This window comes from Cetorhinus maximus, chromosome 17 (genome assembly GCF_964194155.1).
Source record: "Cetorhinus maximus chromosome 17, sCetMax3.hap1.1, whole genome shotgun sequence".
In the NCBI taxonomy this organism is placed as follows: domain Eukaryota; kingdom Metazoa; phylum Chordata; class Chondrichthyes; order Lamniformes; family Cetorhinidae; genus Cetorhinus; species Cetorhinus maximus.
Window position 1 is genome coordinate 83829975 of NC_135895.1, and position 22584 is coordinate 83852558.

Sequence of the window (22584 nt, forward strand, 5' to 3'; positions counted from 1 at the left end):
ACCTTGATCCAACTGTAAAGGCCGCCTACCCTAAATCCATCCATCTCTCTATTGCTTCCTCCATCTTTGAAAGTTTTCTCAAAGCCTATTTCTTTTTCCAGTCTCTTTGTTGTCTTTCTTCACTGTCCTACAGTGAAGACTCAAGTTGCCTCTTTACTTTTCCCTCTGTAAAGTTTTTTTTCTACATTTAAGATGCCACTTAAATACAAGTTACGTAAAATGCTTAAAGGCATGATAACGTGATAGAAGCAGTGTATTTAACTGAAACTGTGATCACAAAGCAATAAGACGCAAATACAAAGTTGGAAAGATGAGTGGGACTAGAGATTGAAATGATTTCCGCCGCAGAGTGTCAAAATCCTCTGCCATAGTTACTTGTGATGAATAGTTGCTTAATAGCAGGATTGAGGGTTATGGGAAGAAGTGTAGACGTAGATAATCACTAGATGACTTAGATGGAATGTTTCAACTTCCAGTCCCTCTGAGACTGCCAGAACGTAATGTGTGGAATGTAACTGGTGAGGATTGACCAGCAGAATCAATGTTGTGGGGTTGTACTGCATTAACTTCATGGAGTGAGGGGAACCTGCGTCTGTATTGTGTTTTTCATGATCCCAGAATATTCCAAAGTGCTTTACAACCAGTGAAGTACTTTTGACATGTTGGCAGTGCTGTAATGCAAGAAATTTGTACATGGCAAACTCTCACAAGCAGCAATGTGACGATGATGTTGATTGAGGGATAAGTATCTGTCAGGGGAGAACACCCAAGCCGTTCTGAGGTGGGGGGAGGAGGAGGTGGGGGTGGGTGGGATTTACAACCCCTGAGAGGAAGACCTTGGTTTAATGTCTCTTCCAAAAGGTGGCACCTCAGTCAATGCAGCACTCCCTTGGTACTGTGTTGAGGTGTCTGTCCAGATTATTTGCTGGTGTCTCAAATACTTGCCATTTTGCATGGCTGGTTGTGCAGATAAGGGTCAAGGAACATCAGAGACTGCTACATATTTTGGTCAGTGCAAAATTTTCTAGCGGCAAAAGGTGCTGTTGCATGAAATGTGATAGAAGTTCACTTAAATATTAGTGTTGTTAAACTGAGCAAGGTATGAAATTCCACTCATTTCTAGGACAGATTGTGCTGTCTTTATTGATCTGAAGTGATCCTAAGAGAAACTCCCTATACAATGAAGCCCTCAAGATGTTGCTTGGATTTTTAACAAACTTATGTGCATCCCATGCCTGGTTTGTTAGACTTGCCCCATCCCTGGACTGAAGGAACCTACCCGCCCCCAGTCTGTGAAACCTGATCTGTCTCCCCTTGATCTCCACCCAAACCCACCATGACAGGGTGGGCCACGAGAATGCTATCATCATCGAACCCAGGAGGTGAAGAAAACAGAGAAGCAATGGTGAGTTGTCCAGAGTCTTCCCCACTGTCAGACGACTTTATCCTTGTGGAACTGAATGTTGGCCTACCAACCACAAAAAAGGGCAAAGCTGCTGGGAAAGATGGCATCCCACCAGACTTCTTGCACCATCTTGGCCCACTGGCAAAACAATGGCTACTAGCACTCTTCTCAATGTGGTGGAGAATGGTCACATTCCCCAAATCTGGCGTGAGGCGATGGTAATAGCGTTGCAAAAACCAGGAAAGCTAGCTGCTGACCCTGGGAATTACAGGCCCATTTTATTACTCTGTACAACCTATAAGCTCCTGTAGTGGCTCATTCTTTTAAAAATCAGCCCTATTACCAACTCATCTTTCCCCCAAGAGCATGCTGGCTTTAGGCCCCAAAGCAGTTATTGTGAATAAGCCCTTGCTGTAACCACAAACATTGAGGCTGGTTTTCATCGCAAGGTCAAGACTGGAGCCGCTTTCATAGATTTTTCCTCAGCCTATGATACTGTGTGGAAACATGGACTGATGCTCAAACTGTCCCTGCTGTTGACATGTGCCAAACTAGTCTGGGTGCTGTGGACATTTCTGACTACCAAGAAGACCAAGATATGAGTGAACATCAAGATCGCTGGCACAAGCTGGGGTGCAAAAACCACCCTCCTTCGAACTTCTGCTGTAGCTTTGGTATTCTTGACAGCTGAGTACTGTGCACCTGTATGGGCTTCAAGTTGTTACACCAAACTCATTGACGCACAAATTCACTTGGTAATGAGTTCTCTGGGACTCTGAGATCAACTCCAATTTGGTGGTTGCCAGTCCTCTCAAATATTGCCCCCCCCCCCCCCCCCCCCCCCCCCCCTTCATCTGACAGGACACAACAATGTACAGAGAAATAACTTGTATCAGCAACAACCTGCTGGACCTCCCCATCCATAGAGACCTTCAAGAGTCCCGTCGCACCACATGGCTCTACAAAACCCCTCTGGACATGAATCAGAACATCATCTAACTCCATACCACTGATAAAACCAGGAGGAAAACTTGGGCAGAAAACACCCTTCCAAAGAAACACAGTCTTTGACCCAGCCTCTCAACAACCAGGCTTCAATCTCCCCTGGAGTATGTGGGCAACCATAATAGACCATAAGACATAGGAGCAGAAATTAGGCCATTCGGCCCATCGAGCCTGCTCCGCCATTCAATCATGGCTGATAAGTTTCTCAACCCCATTCTCCCGCCTTCTCCCCGTAACCTTTGATCCCCTTACCAGTCAAGAACCTATCTATCTCGGCCTTAAATACACTCAATGACCTGGCCTCCACAGCCTTCTGTGGGAATGAATTCCATAGATTCACCACTCTCTGGCTAAAGAAGTTTCTCCTCATCTCTGTTCTAAAAGGTCTTCCCTTTACTCTGAGGCTGTGCCCTTGGGTCCTAGTCTCTCCTACTAATGGAAACATCTTCCCCACGTCCAGTCTATCCAGGCCTTTCAGTATTCTGTAAGTTTCAATCGGATCCCCCCTCATCCTTCTAAACTCCATCGAGTATAGACCCAGAGTCCTCAAACGTTCCTCATATGTTAAGCCTTTCATTCCTGGGATCATTCTCGTGAACCTCCTCTGGACCCTCTCCAGGGCCAGCACATCCTTCCTGAGATACGGGGCCCAAAATTGCTCACAATATTCTAAATGTGGTCTGACCTCAATGGAAAGTGGAACTTCAAAACTTCACCTGGCTGTAACTGTGGAAACCCTGACCAAACCATGGAGGACATACTAATATCAATCCTCTGTTTCAAGTTTGAGGGCGACATCCTGGAGTTACACTCGCTCTCCAGCAGGGCGTTGGACTGTTTGCGGAACTTGACATTAACTGTGATGACAGCTTTGGCTCCTAAAGCCATATGAAAGAAGAAGATGGCTGAATTGTAGCCTATTAATCTGCCTTGACTTTATACTCTTCAATATCCTTGTGTAGCAAAATTACATGAATCTCAGATTATGATAACCCATGTGCTTTGGAAAATGCTTATATTTTCTTTTTGTGCAATGTCTCCTTTAAGACCAAAGTGGGAGTTTTCTCGAAAGAGGGTTAATTGGTTTCCTGATTATGACAGGTTCCAAGAAATACCCATGTGACCTGAGGTTGCCATGGGGGATGAACAGTTAAGAAGAAAATGGTAAATAGAAAGCTAATTGCAGTGGTGTTGGGTTTACTTCAGCCTGTCTTTGTGGCAGACAGTTCAGAACACTGGGAATTCAGGTCAGAGAAAACAAGCAAGATTATCTCTGACTGGAACAGTCTTCTGGCAGTTTTTGAACAGATCCTGGCATTGAAGCAAGACTCTGAGAATAGAGCAGAGACTGTTACTGTGTGCACGATAGAGTTGGAAAGAGCTGAGAACTGAAGACAGGAAGGGCAAGGGATTATGGATTGGACAAGACCCATTGCTGCTGTTTCAGTGTTGCCAGAGTCCACCAGACTGTTTAAAGGGGTCAGAGAAGGAAGCCTCTAGGGATTCTGTGCCATCAGGACTGTCATGACCCAAGTGAAAGAACGTTCGTAGATATGCACCTTGTCGGTGTTAACCATATCCAGCCACTTCAGATGGAATACGGCTATTGGTGAAACAGGGCTGAAATGATTGAGTGGGAAGTGAGAGATCCTAGATACTGGAGGACGAGTTAGAAAGACAGAGGTTGCACATGGTGCCACATTTTTGCAGAAGCAATGCGAGTACTTGTAACCTTGTGAGGCATATCTTTGTTGTATTGACTATGTATCGATCCAAGATCAAGATCATGGTTTACCGTGCAGCAGTGATCCCCATGCTCCCATATGTTTCAGAGATTTGGACAACCTACAGCAGGTACCTCAAAGCACTGGAGAAGTACCAGTCTTTGCAGGATCCTCTAAATTTGGTGACAAGAAAGGCATCCTCTCCCAAGCCAACTTGCCCGGCGCTAATTACTCAAAACCAGCTTTGCTGTTGTAGTTTGTATGCCTGCCACCAGGCTCCCAAAGCAGCTGCTCTACTCAGAACTTGGTTGTGGCAGGAGACACCCAGGAGGGCAGTGGAAATGCTTTAGGGATGTCCTCAAAGTATCACTGAAGAGATCCAACATCCCTGCCAACTCTTGGGAGTCCCTGGCTTGTGACCGATCAAAATATGGAGAAGGCTCATCTGGAAGGCACTGAACACATGAGAGACTTTGTCGGGAGCGTTCAGAGGTCAAATCAAGGCAACGGAGGGAGTGCATAAACCTTCAAGCAACTCAGCTACCTGACCCTTTATGCACCATCTACCCCGTATTGGCAGGGTCTGCAGATCACACATTGGACTATCAGCCATCTCAGAACCCATCAAAGTGAAGTTGAAGCAAGTTATCCTTGCTCCAGAGGGACTGCTTAAGAATAAGTAGTATTGACTATTTGAAGTGAAGTTTACCTCTTTATTTGAAAGATTTTTCACATATTAATTTATATTTGAATTGTGTTGGTTTTAATGAGTTATAGAAAACGTTTTTAAAAAAATGAAACCTTGTCCACTGGCTTTCTTTCCATTAGCTTTGTGGAAATTACTTTCTTTTAAAAGTAATCTGTGTCTACGGGGATTGTAACAGGATTTAAAGCTATTAATTGAGCTAGCATTTGCTTTCGTGGAGAGAGTTCCATACTGCTTTGATTGAAGAAGCAATTTCTAACTTCTCTCCTGAATGGCTGAACTCTAATTTTAAGCTCTCTTTAGCTCTGAAGAAGAGTCATATGGACTGGACGTTAATTCTGTTTCTCTCTCCACAGATGTTTCCAGACCTGCTGAGTTTTACCAGGGTTTTCTGTTTTTATTTCTAATTTTAAGGTTATGTCCCCTTGTCCTAGACTTTCCCTGTCAGTGGAATATGTTTCTTTCTGTCTAATGTAGTGAGTCTTTTCCTAAGGCCCTCAATCAAATTACCCCCTTAGCCCCCTATAGCTCAGGGAATATAAGCCTACTTTATGTCAACTTTTCTCATAATTTAACTCTTTGAGCTTTGGTAACATTCTGGTGACAGATCATTGCATTCCTTTGATGAGCAATACATCTTTTCTAGGGAGCGTTCCTGGAATTGTTCGCAGTACCTCGCGTATGGTCTAACCAGTGATTTGTATAACTGTAGCAGAACTTCCCTTTATATTCTAGCTTTCTAGTGATAAAGGCCAACATTGCATTTGCCGTTTGGATTTTTTTTTGGACCTGATTTCTACATTTTAGTGATCTAAGTATATGGAGTCCTAAATCTCTTTGGATCTCCACCGTTTTTTTTTAGTTTATTACCATTTAAGTCTACTCTGTTTTGGTCCAAAGTCGATAACCTCACACTTAACCCTGTATCAAAATCCATCTGCCCTAGTTTTGCCCAATCTGTCAGTGTCCTTTGCAATCTTATGCTTCCATTTACACTACTTAATATACTACCAATCTTTGTGTTATTGGCAAACCTGATTACGTGGCTCTCTATTGCCTAAGTTATTAATAAACATAATGAATAGCCGAGACCCTGCACACTTCCTTGTGCGACAGCACTTCATTCCAACTTGGGTACCTGTACATTATTCCTACTCTCTATCTACTATCACCTAACCAATCTTTTAAACAGATCAATAATTTGCCTTCCGTTCTCTGATCTTTAATTTTAGCCAACAGTCTGTAATGTGGAATCTTGTCAGAAACCTTCTGGAAGTCCATATAAACCATATTCCTAGACATTCCCCTGTCCACTACCTCCACTAGATCCTCAAAATTCAAGTAGATTTGTTAGATATGACCTACCATGTTGCTTCATGCTGATCAGCTCAGATTTCTCCAAGTGCTCAGTCACCCTGTCTTTAATTGTAGATTTCGATATCAGTAGATATTAGAGTAACATTTCTTTTATTTCCTGGTGTTTCTCTCACCTTTCTTAAATATTGGAATTACATTTGTAATTTTCCATTTTATAGGGATGTTTCCTGAATCGAGAACACTATGGAGGATTATGGCTAAAGCAGCTGCAATTTCCTCATGTTCTTAGCTTCTACCCCAGAGTTTAAAGGATCAGGTTCTGGGGATTTGTTAGTACCATTATATTTTTCTAATATTGTTTTCTTGCTTATGTTAACTTTAGTGAGTTCCTGCTCTTGATTCATTATTAATTTTCATGGAATGTCAGGTATGTTATCCTTTTCCACTACTGTGAAGACTGACACAAAATAATTGTTCAACAAGCCTGCCCTTTCCATATTTTGATTTATAATATTAGACACATCTGTTTTTTAAAGTGCCCACATTACCCAAAATTGAACTATTACTTCCAATATAATTGTAACAACTTTTTGTGTTAATGCTGATATCTCTCTCAAGTTTCTTTTCATTATCCCCTTTTGCAGCTTTTACTATATTTTTTTTGACTTTCTTTGCTCTTCTTTATCTCTCTCACTGTCTGCCGGATCTCTCTCTCTCTCTGTCCCCTGGATCTGCACTGTTCTTGGCACTTTTATATCCTCTTCTTTAGTTTTATGTCACCTCTCAGCCCTTTTGTCAACAATGGCTGTTTAGTTGATAAGTGGAGCTACTGCCCGTAGAGGTATATTCATTCATTCATGCGTACTCTGCTCGAAGGTAGGCCCTTGGCTCATGGTCTGCTGATGCTTCATCTGGACCAGTTTCTTTCAGGGGTGGTTTGCCATTGCCTTCCAGTCGCAGGAGCAGAGCAACAAGGCAGGTCCCAGGTCTATCTTAGCTGGAACGGAAATCAAACCCATGGCATTATTCTGAACCACATGCTAGCCATCTAGCCAACTGAACTAACCAGCCCTCTTAAAAGTATATACGGGTCCTGTATTGAGCTAAATCTTTTTTGACCATCAGCTTTGATCAGTTTGCTGTCATCAATCTCTATCTCATTCCATTGAAGTTAGTTTTAACTAAAATCTAGGATCGAAGTGCCTATGTTTAAATTACTCCTTTGTAAGCTGTACACTGAGTTCGATCATATTATGATCACTGATAGATAAATAGTCTCTTACATATTGTTTTACTTAACAGAAGAATAACCTTCAGCTCATTCCTCCCTCTTTATGTCTGAAATAAATTAAGTTAACAAAATACAGCTATCAGGGTCAGGTTGTTACTGCAGCCTTTAAAACGACCTATCCTGTATTGTGGTTTCTTTGATCCCAGAACATGCTGACATGTACAGATCAACAGGTGAGACTTGGAGTGATCGTAGATCATGTGCAACTTGATCACATGATTAGCAACTCATTTTGGCTTACTACTGGAACCTGTTTAAAGAAAGCATCGGTTTGCCTCACTGTCTCACTGTCCCAGTGGTCACCCCTTCCCTCTGTCTCACGATGATTGGTCACTTCCCCCCTCTGTCTCACTATGATTGGTTAATCCTACTCGCTGTCGCAATCATGACGTGAGCGCTTCTTCTCATTCACTGAGTGGCCACTCCTTGCTGTGTCTCTCTCCCAGTAGTCATTCTTTGTCACTGTGTCTCAATTAGATGTACAAATGGTCAGTAGCAGCTGCTGACCTTTTTTGGCTAATGAGGGACAGCTATCCATGACTAACCAAGCCAATGTGTCACCATGATAATGGGCCCATCCTGTGAAATCTAATTACCAACCTTAGAGCTGTATATATTTTTCGAAGCAGTTATTTTGTGTTAAACCTTTACAGAATTGGACTTAAGCAACTAAAAGTTGTTTTTAACGAAACAAGGCACTAACTGGAGTATCAGCAAACTGATTGGGAAAATTTTGCTGCTTGGAGCTGTCTAAGATACAGTGACCAGTACAGATGACTGGTCATTGTTTTCAAATTCCTGAAGTAGGATTGAATGATGAATGATAAATAGATATAACTCCCTCTTTTGTTATTTGCTATTTGAGCATTTGACCGTGAAATATGGAATCTACAACCGTCAGTGTGACAAGGGAGGGAGTTAAATCCTGGTCTGCCAAAGAAAACAAAAGCAGTAGAATTGGAAAGACTGGTAAAGGTGTCATGAACAGATGGGCGATCCCAGTGACAAATCAGGCACTCCTTGTCTCTCGTTCATGTGAAACTGTTCCTTTCAATAAAATAAGGCCACCTTCTTAAAAAAAAAGGTCAACACCCCTTTGACCTTTTGTTTATGACATCTTTGGCAATCTCTCCTTTGCCTCCACCTATCACTGGCCCTCTATCCAGCTCCACCTGTCCCACTCCCCCCCCTTAAACAGCTTATATTTCACCACATTTCTATTTCTCTTTAGTTCTGATGAAGAGTCATACGGACTCAAAACGTTAACTCTGTCTTCCTCTCCACAGATGCTGTCAGGCCTGCTGAGTTTTTCCAGCAATTTTTGTTTTTGTTCTAAATTAAGGCCTTCCGAGGAGACTTACTGGTGCCATGGACAAATTTTGCGCACCCTTTTTATTGCTCATGATCAATATGTTTGTATGTAGAGGTGTGTGTTTTGTTACCCTCGGAGTAGTTTACTCAATTTCTAACAACCTACCAACAAGCTTTTGTGTATTTAAAAATGAGGGAGTTAACTTTATTTCTTACACACTTACCCCAGAGGTTAACGAAGTGCGATGTCTCACTCACTTGACTCTCTCACACTATCACGCGCACACAAAATTAGATATAGATGAAGCTAAAAACGGCAATTATAAAAATGAAACTTATCTCAATCTCATCTATTGTCACAGCGCCGATGTTTCTTAATTGAGTTGATGCTTTGGCTGGAGTGAAGGTCTTGATAAGCAGAGAATTCTCAATAGCTGCTAAGGTTCCTGTAGTTGATTTGCCAGGAGGTTGGTCTCAGGTGAACTTGAAGTTGGAACAGGATATAAGAGAATCGTTCTTTCTTTTTCAAGGTATTGCTGTTGGGTACCTTCTCTGTTTAGTTGACTGCAACGGCCGCATGGCTTTTGATGTTGTTTTGTGGGCTCTCTGATGTAATTCTGTTGGAAGTCTGCCATTACGTATTAAAAATAGGGAGCAAAGCCTTAACCATGTGACCTCGTTTCAAGTGCCGTGTTATTGTCCAAATAAGGTGGTATGTCAATCGATAAGCATTCTGGACTGTGGCTTTTCACACCTGTGGTTTCAGGTGGCCAAAGGCCTTTGTGTTTGAAGGGCAGACCATCACATTACAGTGAGGTGTTGTTGGGTTTTGTTTATCTTTTGGTCTGACCCACAATGAGCCACATCAGTCAATAGAGTGGTTTTTTGGCCTCTCTGGAGGCAAGGTAGTTTCAGTCCACAAGAGAAGTTTGGTGATCCCCGGACTCTGTCTTTCGCAGTCTTTAAAAATGTAGCTTCTAAAAATAGCTTTAAAAATTTGTAATATCTTCATTCCTGTACTGGGCAAAACATTAGATGGTACCAGGAGCCAGGGACTTCAGTTGTGTGGAGAGACTAGACAGCTGGGATTGTTCACCTTGGAGCAGAGAAGGTTAAGGGAAGCTTTAACAGAGGTGTTCAAAATTCTGAAAAATTTTGATAGAGTAGATAGGGAGAACTTGTTTCCATTGGCATGAGAATCGATAACCAGGCACAGATTTAAGATAAAAGCAACAGATTTAAGATAATTGGTGCAAGAACTGGGGGGCGACGAGGATTTTTGTTATGCAGTGGGTTGTCATGGTTTGGAATGCACTACTTGAAATGCTGCAAATTTAAAGTTCTCATGATGGTGTTTAAAATGCTCTGTGGCCCTGATCCTTCCGATTTCTGAAACCTCTTCTGGCCCACAACCCTCCAATAACTCTGCTTTCCCCAATTTTGACCTTTTGTTTCCCCAGTTTTCTTTGGCTCTAAATTGCCAGCCATGCCTTCAGCTGCCCAGGCCCTAAACTCTGGAATTCCCTCAGTAAACCTCTCCACCTCCCTTCCTCTGAAGGGGCTCCTTAAAGCCTATGTCTTTGACCAAACTTTTGGTCACCTGCCCTAATAGCTCTTCATGTGGTTTATTGTCAAATATTGTTTGTTAATGCTCTTGTGAAGGATCTTGCAATGCCAAATAAATGCAGGGTGTTGTTGGAAGGCTGATAAATGGTGACTTTCTAAAGGGAATTGGATATACTTGAATGGTAAAAATTTGCAGGGAGAAGATCAAGAGCAAGATTAACATGGAGGTCCATGGTCACTAATGCCATCTTGGGACATGGTACCTGAAGAGATAGAGAGAGAGGTGGGGAAGGAGCAGGTTGGTGGGGCTTATTGGATAGCTCTAAGAGCCGTCATAGGCATGATCGGCAAAATGGTTGTTTCCTGTGCTGTAAGATTCTTTGATTTCCTTGATATCTATAATCACGAAGTGATTATTCCTCCTCACTATCTCATTCTGAATGTGGTCGCTCCTTGCTGTCTCAGTCTATCAGTGGTCACTCCTCACTGGCTCAGTTGGTAGATGCAGCGACCCATGTTGATTTGTGTAGTGGGGACAAGATTGAACTTGCTTCTTGAGGTCTCGTCCTTACCCTAGTCTGACAGTCTGCTAGATTTGTGTTGGACAGATGACCACTTGGGTGAGCCTGAGGTGCCGGATGACTGCCAACATTCATAAAAATGAATCCCGGAGAAAGCAGCATCTTTGGGAGAGGAAAGCCTTGGGGTGGGGTGTGGGCGGGTCAGGGGAGAACTAGCTGATCTCTTAGGGTCACAGCCGACACAACCAAACAGCTGGGTGTGCAAAATCCTCCTTGCAGGAGGAAGAGTGTTAAACAGGCACCTGGTTCACTATCTTCCGTTTGACTCTGATTCCCAAGGCAAATTTCACCTCGTTGATTTTAAATGACTCATGCTCCTGTGCAATTAGAAATATTAGCTAACTGTCAGTGCAGCTTAAAATCCACCTGCAAGCAAACTGCCTCATTTAGTATCCCAGCAAAACTCTTTCCTTTCTTTTCCAGATGGCATCGTAACAATCAATTGACCTTTGCTATGAATCTGCAACTGCAGTAAAGAGGTTCTTGCAAAGCTCTGCACAACAAGAGGGGGATGCCAAGGGTGGGCAGTACATGGGTGGGGTGATGCCCAGTGCAGGGTGTTGCCTGGTGCGGTGTGGTGCTGAACTCTAATAGCATTGAGTTGAGGGACAGATCAATTACTGGATGGTAGAGTAGGCTTGAAGGTGCTACATGTTCTCTAAGGCCGGCAATTCTCACCTAAATAATTACACACTCACCCTCGGTTTCCCGGGGTTTTTTTTCTCCATTGCTATCTTTAAACTTCTCTCGTTTCCTTTCTCGTTGCAGCAATGAGTTTGAAGATGGAGAGATTGATCATGACATCAGTCTGGCTGACATGTACAGATGGAAGGTATCAGCGTACGCACCCTGCAGTTCCACATGTACCACAGGTGCCTTTGGAAACCCTACAGCCCTTCACTTCTACAAGTACAGGGCCATTAATTTTCTACCCAGTTGGAGTGTGGGGTGCGGTGTGGGTGGGAGGGGTGATGTTAAAGCTGAGGGGATTAACCTATGGTATTAAAAAGGATCACCCCGTCATGAGGCATGTCATCAAGCCTATGGGACATAATTGTGGCCGCCACCATCCAAAGCAGGTCTGAGGCAGGAACAGAGGTGGGTGGATGCTAGGCCGACAGGTAAGTAGGCCCACCTCTGTTCACTGGGACATTGGCCCAGCTCTCTAGATGGTTGTTATGCCTTCTAGCCCTCACCCCTCAACCCCCCATGCCCTCTCATATCTCCCATGCATCCTCCATGCCCCTATGCATCCTCCATGCCACTTTGCACCCTCTATGCCCAATCACCCAGTATCTACAATGTGCAGAACTCATGAGCCATATTGAAACACTCAGGAAATAATGAAACTTCAAACACACAGTCATTGAAACTCCCCTTGGGGAAAAAAAAATCTCAAATGCTCATTAATCTGTCAAAATAAACATTCAAAAACCTCTTCAAAGCATTTAATCCTATTATCTGCTCATAAAACTGTCAATCAAATGAAGCACACAGTGCCCTCCCAATTGTGTAAACAGCTCCTGGGCTAAGTCCATTAGTGGGGCTTGGAGCTCAGCTAAGCATCCATAATGGGATTACATTATTCAGCTGAATAAACATACCATAACAATTCAATAGAGTAGAATCTTTGAAGGCCCCTGACCAGATTTTTAGCCATCTGCACATTTTTTTCAAGGGCTCAATGATGTTTCAATCAGAAGTCTGGCAACTGTTCAGTTTTTTTTCAAAGTCTGAAAGGATCTTTGGATTTTAAATCATTGTAATAAACCGCAATGTCTATATGGCTCATATATTAGATTCCTGATAATCCTGAATGCATGAGTACTATATCCAATGGATAAATTACTCTAATGCATTGAACACTACACAATGCTGCTCAATTTAATGACCTTTTAAGGCCAGAGCCCTTTGACCAATCATTGCATTGGAGATGTACTTAAATCATCATACACCATGACATTATGATATTTGAAGTTGCCAACAACTTTTAAACTTACAAAAGGCCAAAAGGCCTTTACTCCACATCAGGCTTCCTCAAAAGTTTGCAAATTGACTTAGCTGGCGTGGTTCCTACAGGCTTCAGGAATCCCAACCGCCTTGATGAAAATACTGATGTCAGAAAAAATAGAATTTGCAGCAGGCATTTAAATGGCAATCCCACATTGCTTTACATGAGTGCTGGGCTGTGACCCGCCATGTTTCCTACCCCAGCAAAAATGGGGTCCATCAGGAAGCGGCAGACAATTTTAAGATCATGGCCGCACATGCCTCTGATTTGGGCCTGCTGATGCAGGTTTTCTCAGCGTCAGGAGGAGGTACGGTGTTAGTGAGATTTTTGGTGAAGAAACTGGTGCAATTGAATGCTTAATCTCCTTGACTGTCAGAACAGATGCGTCTGTATGATTGAATGAGGATTCTGTGGGATTTTTGCATATACGTGGAAAAGGGTCTCACCATTAAAGACAACGCTCCTGAGAGAGTCTTTACCCGCTGCATTAATTTGGGAAGGTTACTTGCACCAAAGGACATCAATAATTCAGCAGCTGAGATAAAGAGAAAGACCTGTATTTATATAACGCCTTTTGAGGTCTCAGATGTCTCAAACCACTACAGCCAATGAATTACATTTGAAGCGTAGTCACTCTTGTAATGTGGGAAATGTAGCAGCCACTTTGTGCACAGCAAGTTCCCACAGACAGCATTGTGATAAGTACTCATCTAACTGTGTTTCCCACAAACTAGAGCCTAGCACTTCCTGTTAATCAGAGTCTAGCCTAAATGTACCTCCCAAGGACCAGGACCAGGACCAAGACCACTTACTTATTCCACTAACCAGAGCCAGAATAACTGCACCTTCCACTAACTAGATAATCTGTTTTCAGTGATGTTGGTTGAGTGGTGAATATTAGCCAGGACACCAGGGAGAACTCCTCTCCTTTGTAATAGTGCCATGGGATTTAACATCCTCCTGAGAGACAGACAGGATCTCAATTTAATTTCTCATCTGAAAGATGGCAGCTCTGACAGTGCAGTACTGCACTGAGTGTCAGCCTGGATTTGGTGCTGTGAGGCAAGAGAGCTCCCCACTGAACCATGGCCCTCATCGGAAACAATGTTCTGAATATAACTGGTACAAGGCTGATGAAACAATATCTAATGAACTGCAACCCTCTCCTTCCCTACAGGCATTACCACTTCTTATGCTATGTGTGTCAGGTACGATGGAGTGGAGGTGGATGAGTCTCACTGTGATGCAGTTACCAGGCCTGAGCCGACACATGAATTTTGTGCAGGAAGAGAGTGCCCCCCCAGGTAAGTGAGCTGTGTGGCTTTTCAAATGTGATGTAGATTTTGTGTTTAAAGGTACAGTCCCCCTGCTAGGGCCACTGGTTTGAAACCTGCACTTGCTTATGTAAGAACATAAGAAATAAGATCAGGAGTAGGCCGCATGGCCCATCAAGCCTGCTCTGCCAATCAATAAGATCTGAATATCTAGATCAACTCTACCTTCCTGTTTTATTCCCATATTCCATGATTTCCTCAAAATCTATCAATCTCAGTCCTGAATATTATCATCAACTGAACATCCACAGACTCTGGGATAGAAAATTCCAAAAATTCACTACCTTCTGAGTGAAAAAAAATTCTCATCTCAGCTCTAAGCGGCCGACTTGTTATCCTGAGACTATGACCTCTTGGTCAGCCGGAGGAAACAGCCTCGGTGTCTATCTATCCTTTCGAGCCATTAAGAATTATACAAGCTTCAATATCACCTCTTGCTCTTTTAAACTCCAAAGGAGGTAGTAAAACAAAGTACTGTGAATGCTGGAAATGCGAAATTAAACAGAAAACCTTGGAAATATCCAGCAGTTAGGCAGCATCTGTGGAGGGAGAAGCAGATTTAACATTTCAGGTCAATGACCTTTCATCAGAACTCAGAAAATATAGACCCATCCTACTCAGTCTCTCCCTGTGGGATATCCCTTGCATCCCAGAAACCAATCTAGAGAGTCTTGTTGCACCCCATCTAAGGCAAGTACAACCTTGCTTAAGTAAGGAGATCAAACCGTAAACCGTTTCCCTATATAATTACAGCAAGATTTCCTTACAGTTATACTCCAAACCCTTTGGAATAAAGTTGAATATAATATTTGCCTTCCTAATTGCTTGCTGAATCTACATGCTAACTTTGTGATTCATGTACAAGGACCCCTAAATCCTTGATTACTAACATTTACTAATGTCTCACCATTTTAAAAAAAAAAAATTATTTTCCATTCTTCCTATCGAAACAGATAATTTCACACTTGCCCACATGTACTCCATTTGCCACTTCCTTGCCCATTCACTTAACCTACCTATGTCCCTTTACAGCCTCTTTGTGTCCTCCTCACAGCTTACTTTCCCACTTAGCCTCTATCATCAGAAAACTTAGATATATTACACTCTGTCCCCTTACCTTAGTCATTGATATAAATTATAAATGGTTTAGGTTCAAAAACTGATCCTTGCAGAATCCCACTTGTTACATCCTACACTCTTGAAAATGATCCTTGTATTGCTACTCTGTTTTCTGTCCATTAACCCATCTTCAATCCATGTTAACACACTATACCTCCCAATCCTATGAGCCCCAACCTTGATGACAAACTATTGTATGGCACCTTATTCAAATCCAAGTATACTAGACAAGTTCCCCCTTATCTAGCCTGTTAGTTACATTCTCAAAAATGGGTAAAAGATTTGTCAAACACAATTTACCTTTCATAAAGCTATGATGGTTTTGCCTAATCACACTGTAATTTTTAAGTGCCCTGATACCACATCCTTAATAATAGGCTCTAGCATTTTCCCTACTATCTCTATCAGGCTTATAGGGTGGGATTTTGGGGCCCCGCCTGCCGCTTGGATCGTCCGGTCCCGCCAGAAGTTGATGGACTTTTGGCTGGGCTGCTGAATCTCCCGTGGCGGGTCCCACCATGACGGGGCCGGAAAATCCTGGCAATAGTTTCCTGTTATCTCTTTTTTTTCCCCTATTTTGAACAGTGACGTTACATTTGTTACAATCCAATCCATGAGGACTGTCCTGGAATCTGGGTAATTCCAGAAGATTAAAACCAATGCATCTACTATCTCTGCAACCGCATCTTTTAAAACCATGGGGCAGAATTTTACAGCCCCTCCCGCTGGCGGGATTTTCCCATCCTGCCGAAGTCAGTGGACTTTTGAATGGCTTGCTGCATTTTCCGGACCTGCTCCCACAACGATGGGGCTGTAAAATTCTGTCCTTAGGGCGTAAACCATCGGGCCCCAGTGAAATTTTGGCTTTTAGCCTCATTAATTTCTCTAGTACTTTTTCTTGACTATTATTAATTACTTTAAGTTCCACACTCTCATTAGACCCTTGATTTCACCACAATATCTGTTATGTCCTTGTGTCTTTTACTGTGATGACGGGCACAAAATATTGGTTCGCCTCAGTGCTATTTCCTTATTCCTAATTGCAACTTCCCCTAGCTCTGCCTGTAAGGGACGCACATTTACTTTCACTAATCTCTTCTTAAAGAAAAACCTGTAAAAGTTCTTACAATCTGATCTTTTATTTCTTGCTAGCTAACTCTCATTTTCAATTTTCTCCCTCTTCATCACTTTCTTGGTGATCGCTTGCTGGTTTTTAAAAACCCTCTCAATCCTTGGGTTTATTATTCTTTTAGATGACATTTTTAAGCCTCTTCTTTTAACCTAATTCTGTTCTTAACTTTGCTAGTTAGTCATGGCTGGACCATTTTTCCAGTGGAGCTCTTATTCCTCAAAGGAATGCACATTTGTTGAGAATTATGGATAATTTCTTAAATGTTTGCCATTGCTTACCTACAGTCATATTGCTAATAGCTACTAAATCAATGCTTCCCAATCTATACAATGTGACCCCATTTTAACACCTGAGTAATTAAAGTGACCCCAGATGCCAGCCAAAACAAAACAGCAATAAGGCAGCATAATATAACTATTAAAGTTTGCGTGCTGTAGATCAACATATAATAATACATCATATAAATACGATAAAGGGCCTTTACTTCCGAGCTCCTCACCGTCTGATTGGTTGGGCATCCCAAAGATGTGCTGGGGAACCCCCTTTGGATGTTCCCAGGTAAGGGTTTGCATGGCAATTGCCCAGAAGTGCAAACTTCCTTTGGGCAATTGACCTGCAGTGGGAACCATCTGAAAATGTGATTTTAAATTGCAAACTTTGGATGGTTCCGACTGTGTTATATCAATAGTTACCAAGAAAAAGTTAGAAGAATTAAAGCCTTTTCTAACTTCTGGGTAACTGTTTTACAGGTGCAGACCGTCCCCTGCCCAACCCTCCAGGAGACGCCCCCCCCCCACACAGGACACTCAGCCCCACCCCACAAGTCTATCCCACCTCGTTCCTGACTACCCCAGCACCCCTGACCCATGGGTCTCCCCCATATCCCCACGCCTCCCCCGCACCCCCCCAACCTGACTATCACCCTTGGGACTCTTCCCCCTCCCCTGATCCCCTGGGAGTCTCCCATTACCCCTCCCATGGGATTCCCCACACCTGCATGAGACACCCCCACCACTCCACCCCTGGCGGGCCGATTCTCACCCCAATGACCCCCCAGGCCCGACTGGACCTGACCTGAGTCCCAAACCCCCTACCCTCCGAGGCCTGACAACCATCACCACCCTACCCGTATGCTCCTGAGACCCTGCTTCCGAGGCCCGAGCACTCTAGGGCGCAACCCCACTCTTGAGGCCTGACTCCTTCCCTTCCCCCTCAACCCCCCCCCGAAGTCTGACACCCTCCTCTCTCATCCCCCTTCGAAGCCTGACCCCTCTTCCCATGGGCCTGACCCCCATCCTGAGACCCGACACCCTCGCCCCCAACACCCGCCTGAGGCCACCCCACGACGCAGGCCCTCTTCCTCACCCCCTCCCCAAGGCCTGACACATACCCGACCTGTTGCCCGGCCTACCTCCTTGTGGCCCGACACTCACCCTCCCATCCCCCCGAGGCTCCCCCCATCACACACTCCTCCACCCACCCCCACCCCGCAGGCCTGGCTTGACCAAACCAGTCCTGACACACTTTCCCCACCCTTCAATCCCCACCCCACAAGTTCTCGCTCATCAGCTCCTCTCCTCTTTTCTCTCCCCCCCTCCCCGCCCTCATTTGGCCTAGTTGCCAGTGCCTGTAAAGCAGAGTCCTCAGCCTGCAGTACCACAGGTAGACAGCAGCAGAAATACAGTGAAACTTGAAGCCAGCACTCACCTACCCGGCTCAGACACGTGACGTTCCAGTTTTACCCTCCCTCAGTCGGTGCCTGAGTTACATTTGTGGGCCTTTGGGACTCTGGGTGGTGACTTCAGAGAGCAGCATCTATACATTCAACTGTACTGTCCCCTGCTATTGCCCGATTCCTTTTCACTCTCCCATTTCAATGGTCTCATCCAGACCATTCACAAGTACCTGTTGCTCACCAGCAAAGGCTGAGGCTGCTCTGCCACCGCATCTGTGGTTCCTTTCCCTGCCTGAGTCTCAGCCAAATCCTCCTGTCCCTGACCACTCACCAGATCGAAACCATTACCTAATCCGAAGGGTATGACTACCTCCTGGATCAAAATGTCTAGATAACACCTCTCCCTCCCTGATGCCCTGCAATGTCTATTTTTAATTTATTCATGGGATGTTGGCGTGTCTGGCCTGGCCAACATTTATTGCCCATCCCTAATTGCCCTTCAGAAGGTGGTGAGCTGCCTCCTGGAGCCGCTGCAGGTGTAGGAACCCCCACAGTGCATCCTGCACCTCGGTCTCCAGCTCTGAGCTGAAATTTCTTGAGTTGTGGACTCTTACTACTTGGGATCACACTGCTCACCGCTAACTCAGACATTTCAGAAAAAGCCCACCTCGTTCACTGCCATCTCTATCTAACCTTGTTTTATATATTTAATTAACTATAGTTTAATGAAGATAAGACTGATAAATATTTGGAATAGTGGAGATAACCCCATTGGGATTGCTCCAGATAATGTTGAGTTCCGTGATGCAAGAGTTGAGGGATTGGACAGAAGAACTTTGATGGGTTGAATGGCCATTTTTTTTTGCACTTGAATTTTAGGAACTGGAGGAGGTAATTCAACCCCCCAAGCTTGTTCCGCCATTCAATTAGGTCATGGCTGATCTGCACCACAGCGCGCACACAGGGCGTGGCTGACCCGTTTGGGCAGAAAATCGTGTGAGAGGAAGTCGGGCGAGTGTCCCAACGTCATCGCGCACTTGCGCAATATTTCGCTCGGCGGACACGCGCAAGAGCCGGAAGCGCGCCTGCCAACAATTAAGAGGGCAATTAAGTCCGTTAACGGCGCAATTGTCTCCAATTTTTCGTGGCCCGTCCAACCTTATGGTCGGTGGACGGGCGAATTGGCCAGGCGGCCTTCACATTTTTCATCAAACCTCATCCAAGGCAGTATCAAATTTCCGTTATGAAATAAAATAAAAAGAAATTTCAGTGGACAGCATTTTCATCAGCTATGTTTTCAGGCGATTGATTATGATGCATGGACTTTTTTTTGCAGCTTTTTAAACCTTTGTTTTAGCTTTTTCGGGCCTTGCAGCTCCCTGAGGCAGCTGTCTGCCTTCAGGGGGCTTTCTCGGAGCGTTCACCCGCGTCCAGGCTGACATCATCGCCCGCCCTCTTCCCGTCCCCACCCTGGCAGCGCTGAGCATTTCAGCACGCGTTTCACACTGGCTGGCCATTATTTGGCCCAGGCAGCGTGAAATCGTGGTCGGGGACTGATTGCGGTTGGGGGCCCGTTTCCTGACTGCTCCCGAGCCCGCTTATTGCGCGCACCGGCCGAAAGTGAAATTCAGGCCATACTCCCCTTTCCCCAGTGTTGCTCTCACTCTGGATGTTTATTTCTCTGGCTGTTATACAGGTGGGAGACCAGCAGGTGGAGTGAGTGTTCCCGGACTTGCGGGGAAGGCTATCAATTCAGGACGGTGCGGTGTTGGAAAATGATTGCCCCTGGCTTTGACAGCTCTGTTTATGATGAATTGTGCGAAGCGGCTGAGCTGACCAGGCCTGTGGAGCGCAAACTCTGCAAAAACAAGGGGTGCGGGCCGCAGTGGGAAGTGTCAGAATGGTCGGAGGTAATGCAGCTTTGTTTCAGCGTGGATTACTCCCACAAGAGGACATTAGGGATTTGTTGTCTTCTGTTCCCTAATTGTAATAAAAGTGGGGTAGTCTTCCCTGCTTAATATTCATCCAGTACGCTGAGAGACACCGTGGAACATTTTAAACTTAAAACACTCCGTATAAATACATGCTATTCTCCCCTGCCTTGTTAAAGTTGGTGAACAAAGGAACTTGTAGCTCTATGAGAATATTAAATAGCCGTCTGTATCACTGAAAATAGACACATATCAAAGCTTTTCATCTGGCACTCAGATGCCCAAGAATACATGTGTAAAGGGAACAACAATTTATACTTCATGAGAAGAGAGTGCTGATTGGTTGGCAAGTGGACTCTGATTTGTAGAGGCATTGCCATGGAGAATGCACCAGTTAACTGACAACTGACAGTTAATTGCCAAGCTTTGTTTAAATTCAAACCAGGCAGATTGGCTCTGATTGGTCAGGGCATTGCCCTGGGGAATGAACCAGAGAATTGGTGTTCCCTTTATAGTTGGTATTCTTGCGAATGTCCTGACGAGTGCAAGATGAAAAGCTTTGACGTCTTTTTTTAGAGATAATAGAGAATATTAAATATTAATTCTTGAACATGGCATCACCGACAAAACTGACATTCTGACATTTATTGCCTATTCATTTATTGGTAATATATATTTAATGGCACAGTTGTAAAGAGTGTGCAGGGACAGAGGAATCTGGGGATTCATGTGCATAGATCTTTGAAGATGGAAGGACATATTGAGAGCAGTTAGGAGAGCGTATGAGATGTTGGGCTTCATTAATATAAACATTGAGTATAAAAGCAGGGAAGCTATGCTAAATCTTTATAAAGCTTTGGTTTAGCCACAATTAGAGTATTCTGCTCATTTCTGGTCACCACACTTCAGGAAGGAGGGGAGGGTCCTTGAGAGGGTACAGAGGAGATTTACCAGGATGGTTCCAGGAATGAGGAAGTTTAGCTCCAAGGTGAAGTTGGAGAGGCTGAAGTTGTTCTTCTTGAAGCAAAGGAAACTGAGGGGAGATTTGATAGATGTGTACAAGATTATGACAGGTTTAGATAAGGTAAATAGGGGAAAACTATTCCCATTAGCTGATGGTACAAAGCTTAGGGAACACAGATTTAATGTTTTGGTACAAAGCCTAGGGGACACAGATTTAATGTTTTGGTACAAAGCCTAGGGGACACAGATTTAATGTTTTGGGCAAGAGATGCAGGGGGGAATGTGAGGATGAAGTTTTTGACGCAGCAAGGTTTAAGAACCCTGGAGCCTACTGCCGAGGAGGGGAGCGTTGGAAGCAGGGCTGATCGATGATTTCAAAAGGGAATTGGATGGGCACTTGAAGGAAGTAAACCTGCAGGGTTATGGGGATAGAGTGAAGGAATGGGACCAACTGGATTGCTCCAAGGAAAGCCGGCATAGAGTTGATGGACCAAATCGCCGCCTCCCTGTGCCGTAAAGCGGGGAGATGTTAACATAGTGGTAATGTCACTGGACTAGTAATCCGGAGACCCAGGCTAATGCTCTGGGGACAGGGGTTCCAATCCCATCATGGCAGCTGGTGGAATTTGAATTCAATTAATAAATCTGAAATGTAAAGCTAGTATCAGCAATGGTGACCATGAAACTATCGTTGATTATTATAAAAACCTACCTGGTTCACTAATGCCCTTTCGGGAAGGAAATCTGCCGTCCTTACCTGGTTGACTCTTAACTGCCTGCTGCAATGGCCTAGCAAGCCACTCAGTTTGAGGGCAATTGGGGATGGGCATCAGCCTTCCCAGCGATGCCCACATCCCATTAAAGGATTAAAAAAAATGATTCTATGATTTTATCCCCAGTTGCACTGAGAAGGTGGTGGGCTACCTTCCTGATGTAACCGATATACTCACCAGGCCACTTCAGAGTTGACAATGTTGGTGTGGGGACTAGAATCTGTTATAGACCAGACAGGATAAGGGCAATGGGTTTTCTTCTCATTTGTAAACCAGTTGGATTACTACAACCTCCTTGATTACTTCAACTGGGTGGGCGAGTGGCTGAGTACATGAACGTGTACATTAATGCGGTACTGCATAAACGACCAATTACAGAGCAATGGAGAAAGAATGGGAGACTAGTGAGATTAGTTCTTTCAAAGGGTCAGTATAGGAACAATGAGTCAAATGGCTTTCTACTCTACGATTGCTAAACTACTTATAATTTTATTTGTTCCACCCTGATTACTATGCCAGGAAAAAAACTAGAGATATGATTTGTGTTGAAGACTGGCAGTTGAATGCTACATCTCCTCTACAAGGCAACGTTACACAACAACATTCCTGACTTCAGGGAGCTGATGCCAGCCCAGTGGTGTCACTGAGACTGTATCAGTCTGTTTCAGATAGGCAGGGAGGTTTCTAATGTTTTCTCTGTCCGAACTCCAAATCGATCCATGGGTTCAATGTTGCTTTGC

The 22584-nt window shown here is 44.1% G+C and overlaps 1 protein-coding gene across 1 annotated transcript in view; it reads left to right on the forward strand.

Annotated features, from left to right (window-relative positions):
• The window catches only part of LOC144692770 (ADAMTS-like protein 2), a 91307-nt gene that overhangs the window by 45947 nt on the left and 22776 nt on the right, over positions 1-22584 (forward strand). Inside the window, exons 10-12 of the mRNA XM_078561848.1 lie at positions 11675-11778; positions 14095-14221; positions 19874-20087. Coding sequence (XP_078417974.1) covers positions 11675-11778; positions 14095-14221; positions 19874-20087 — 445 coding nt within the window. The remainder of the gene's footprint in view (positions 1-11674; positions 11779-14094; positions 14222-19873; positions 20088-22584) is intronic.